Raw genomic sequence first — 4,726 nt, forward strand, 5'->3', positions numbered from 1 at the left:
ATAGAGTCCGTAGTAGCCTTCACAAAGATCATCAAATCATCTGCAAAGATAAGGTGAGAGAGGTGGGAGCTCTTACATCTGGGGAGAAGACTGATCCTACTCTTAACCTCCAACTTCCTCATCAAGGCTGAAAACCCCTCCATTGTAATAGTGAACAAATAGGGAGACATGGGGTCCCCCTGTCGAATTCCCTTTCCCCCTTTAAAATAGCCAGCTGGACTCCCATTTAATAAAATGGAAAAACAGGGAGTGTCGACACAAGCCTTCACCCAACCAATGAACTTCTGAGGGAAACCCATTATTTTCATCATCTCAAACAAGAATTTCCTACTAAGGGAGTCATAAGCTTTATGAAGGTCAATCTTTAAAACTGCTGTAGGACTAGTGCCTTTCTGCTCAATCCCTCGGACCACATCATGACAGACAAGGATGTTGTCCACAATAGACCTTCCCTTGATAAATGCAGACTGGGAATCACTCACCACCTGCCCAATCACTCCTTGTAATCTATTAGATAAGATTTTTGTGATGATCTTATAAAAAAGATTGCAAAGGGCTATGGGCCTATAACCAGCAAAGGAAGAGACATCCCCCGTCTTTGGAATAAGACTAATAAAAGTAGCATTAATCGAACTAGGGAGGCAAGACTTATTGAAGAACCATTTCACTGCTAGAGTCAAATCTTCACCAACCACATCCCAAGAATGTTTGAAAAAAGCAGCCCCAAACCCATCCGGTCCTGGAGCTTTGTAATTTTTCATAGCAAACACAACCTCCATAATCTCCTTATTGGACACCATACCAATAAGACTTCCCTGTTGAGAGAGGGATAGGCCATTCTGCAAGGGGACCGAGTTGGGAAAACAACCACCATCCACCGAATCAGATCCAAACAACTTCTTGTAGAAAGAGACAGCTTCATCTTTGATCTGGCTAGGATCCTTAACAATTTCACCTCCTTCCCCTTTAATCTCGAGAATATGCTTCCTATTCTGCCTTCAAATCATGGACTTGTGAAAGAAACTATTATTATCATCCCCCAGCTGAATATGTTTCACCCTAGACTTCTCCTTCAAGAACTTTTCTTCAATGACCAAGGCTTCCCATAACTTCACCTTAGCTTGAGTCTCCAAAAGAACCAGATTCGGATCATCGGGGTGGTCCCTAAGATTGCATTGAGTTTGGTACAACTCAGATCGTGCAGCCTTTACCGCAACAAAAACATCTCCAATGCACTCTTTATTCCACTTTTTTAGCTCTTTTTTAACATTCCTTAACCGAGCAGCAAACCTAAGGATGGGATTGAGGAGCAAGCTAACAGGCTGTTCCCAGCCCTTCCGAACCATATCATCAAACCTAGCTCTACCAATCCAAGCTTCAAAAAACCTGAAAGGTTTAGGGCCGAAATTAACCTCATCTAACACAGCCACCACTACAGGAGAGTGGTCAGAGAGACCAGGAGGGTGAAAAATAGCCTCTGAAGTTCTGAAAACATCCATCCAAGCCAAGTTTACCATCACCCTATCTAGCTTACAGCAAATTCTAGCATCACCACTTTGCCTGTTATTCCAAGTCATAGCTTCCCCTTTCCACTTCAAGTCAATCAGCCCAGAGTCTTCAATAAAAGTGTTGAAATCATCAATAGCCTCAAACCGAACCGGGTCCCCACCAATTTTCTCATTATGATTCCGAATAACATTGAAATCCCCTAAGACAGCCCATGGAGTAGCAATAGCACTAGCAAGACTTCCCACATCCTCCCACAAATCCTTCCGCTCTGCCACAGTATTGAGAGCATACACTATAGTGCAAAGGAAAGAGCCAGCAGTTCCCATAATCGACACCTTGGCATTAATAAACTGCTTAGTTTTTTGAATTTCTTCAACATTAAAACAACTCGGATCCCAGCCCAACCAAATCCGAATAGTATTATCAATCTCACCATTGTGCACATACTTCCAATCTGGAATAAAATTATCAAAAATAGCACCACAATTATCCGCCTTGACCTTTGTTTCCAGAAGACAAACCAATTTAGCCTGATGATCTTTGCACACCTTCTTAATCCCCAGCCGTTTAGTTAAGGCATTCATGCCTCTGACATTCCAGACTAAGCACTTCATTTAGACTGAAGATTAGAACCGTCAACTCCCCCCTTACTCGGTCCATCTCCCTTGGCCTCACCGGGCTCTTTCGGGTTTAAGAGAATCCGTTGGGCCTGAAACTTAGGCCCCTTCCCCATGGCTCGGCCCAAAACAGAAAAAGAACCAGAATTCGAAAGACCCAAACCTTTTCCAGATTGCCCTTGGGTTGATCGAATCTCCGCAGCTTACTTCTTTAGTCTTTCAAAGTTGGCTGAGCCACGGGGAGGGGGCGATTCCTTTCTTCCTTTTGAATAGAGGTTTGCTGACTTGGGAACAAGAGCTGACTGAGAATCATCTTTAACCCCCTCTCCTATGACATCTCCATCAATTTTTCCTTCCTCATCAAGATTTTTCAAGAGAGATTCCCTAATAGCACCACCCCAATCCACATTGCTTTCCAAATTTGTAGTAGCTGTAATATTACCCTCCATGTAAGACCCACTTATCCTCTCTCCACTCTCATCAATACCTTCTTTAGTGGCCAACACATGAGCTTGAATAGGAGAAGCACCAGCTGTAATAAACATGTTAATAGAATTTTCTGGATTCTCCAAATCTTCACCATCCGTAACAGCTGTACTACCATTCCTTCCTTGGGTCTGGACCGAATCTGCTATATTAGGCAGAATTTCACCCACCTCCTCAGCTTCCTTGTTTGTAAAATCCCTACGACTGTGCCCATCATTTAGATCTTTACCCAATAAGATATTGCATGAGTCAGCATCAAGCATAAGCTCTGTAGGATCATATGAAACCTCCTCCGTAAGATCTTCTAACAATGCAAAAGCATTAGAGTATACAATCTCCTTCCCTTTCCCAGCCAGATTCTTAGGGATAACATTAGGAATGTTTTTTGAAAATCTATCATTCTTCTCCACAGATATGGCAGTTTTGGAAATCTCCATGGATTTTGCTCCTTTGTAATTAGGGGAAAGCACAATCCCAGCACCTTTGTTTCTCAAAATAGCACCATGATTTGAATTTTGAAAATTATCCCCATCACCACCGTGGCTGGCTTGAGATCCACCACCAGCATGTGCTCCGGCCACCTGAGAACGTCCATCATTCTTCACCCTCCATTCTTTCCGGTTGGTCCCCTTTTGGGAGCCTTGGATAACACCACAATGAGAATTTGAATGACCAAAAGTCATGCAACTGCTGCAGCGGGGAGGACACCATTCATAATTAACTTTTTGATAAAATACTAGACCTTCATCATCATGGACTGCCACCTGATCTGGAAGATCGTGGCTGGCTTCAATTTCAACTCATAGCCGAGCATAGGAAAGCCTTTCCTTCGTCTTAGTCATCTTGTCAGTAGCAATTGGCTTACCAAGAACACTAGCTATCGAACTCAGAGCATCCACATTCCAGAAATGAAAGGCGAGATTAGGGAGGGAAACCCAAACTGGAATAGAGGACAAAACTACCTTCTCGAGCTTCATACCAGGTTTCCAAGGTCTAAGGATTAGAGGCCTACGAAGCACATTCCAAGGACCACCTTCTAACACCTTGGCTTTATCTTCCTCCAAATTAAAACGAAAAACAAAGAAGCCACTCTCCAAGAGGTTGACATCAACATGCCCGGACAGTTGCCATTGTTTTAGCAAATCTTCTTTAACATAGGTAAAACTTGGTCTACGACCAATAAAATGACCAAGGAAGGTATTCTTCCACTTAGATAATTCTGCCCGGAGCACAGCCGATGAGCATTGAGCAACACAGATGCCATCAATGCGTGCTGGTTCAATAAAACTCAGTTCCAGCCCTTCATGGCTCAGGTTTCTTGAAGAAGACTGAAGAAAAGAAGCCCAGGACACTCCTTTCTTCAAACCATTCGTACCAGCACCTGAAGCAATGCTTGCACCACCACCCCCCGAAGAGGAACCACCCAACTCCAAACCAGTAGCCGCCCCAGCCTCCACAACATCATAGTCCCTAGCCTGCCCTGAACCTCCATTAAAAGCATCAACATTCCCTGCCTCCCCTTCTCCCGGATTGGGAGGAGGAGGAAGACCATTAGCCAAAGCCAATGGCCAGCCGGCCATCACCAAGAACCAACACCTAGAACCCAACTCTCAAAATCACTAGAGCTTCTCTCTCCTCACCCGGTTTCGAATCGATACCTCCCAATCGTCAAGTCTTCGTCTCACCAAATCAAGAATAGAGGAGCAATCTGCCATAGAAAGCTTGCGTGAGATAAGAGGAACACCAAGATACCGAATGGGCAGCTTAGTTTCCATAACATTCGTTAATTCCAAAAGTTGCAGTCTGGCCGTTTAGGTAAGGCCCCCTAAAATAATAGAGGACTTAGCTCTGTTGAGTTTCAACCCAGAGTAGGTGTGAAAATCAGTCAGAGCCCCCAAACAAGCCGAAATAGAGTCAGGGACAGCCTTCTCAAAAATCATCAAGTCATCTGCGAAGATAAGGTGCGAAAGATGGGAACTTTTGCATCTTGGGAGCGGGCTGATTTGACCTTCAGTTTCCAACTTCCTCATCAAGGCCGAAAAACCTTCCATGGCAATGGTAAATAGGTAAGGGGAGAGAGGATCTCCCTGTCTTATCCCCCTCTCTCCTTTAAA

The 4,726-nt window shown here is 44.1% G+C and overlaps 1 protein-coding gene across 1 annotated transcript; it reads right to left on the bottom strand.

The window, feature by feature from the left end:
* Window positions 1–773: 773 nt before the first annotated feature.
* On the bottom strand, window positions 774–2,123 carry LOC122648282 (the record flags this gene model as incomplete). Its single annotated transcript, XM_043841514.1, has 2 exons — window positions 1,111–2,123; window positions 774–996 (listed from the first exon to the last, which is right to left on the bottom strand). Coding segments are annotated over exons 1-2 (1,236 nt in total), but the record flags the coding sequence as incomplete, so codon positions are not given.
* Window positions 2,124–4,726: the final 2,603 nt, after the last annotated feature.

This window comes from Telopea speciosissima, unplaced genomic scaffold (assembly GCF_018873765.1).
Source record: "Telopea speciosissima isolate NSW1024214 ecotype Mountain lineage unplaced genomic scaffold, Tspe_v1 Tspe_v1.0695, whole genome shotgun sequence".
Classification (NCBI taxonomy): Eukaryota; Viridiplantae; Streptophyta; class Magnoliopsida; order Proteales; family Proteaceae; genus Telopea; species Telopea speciosissima.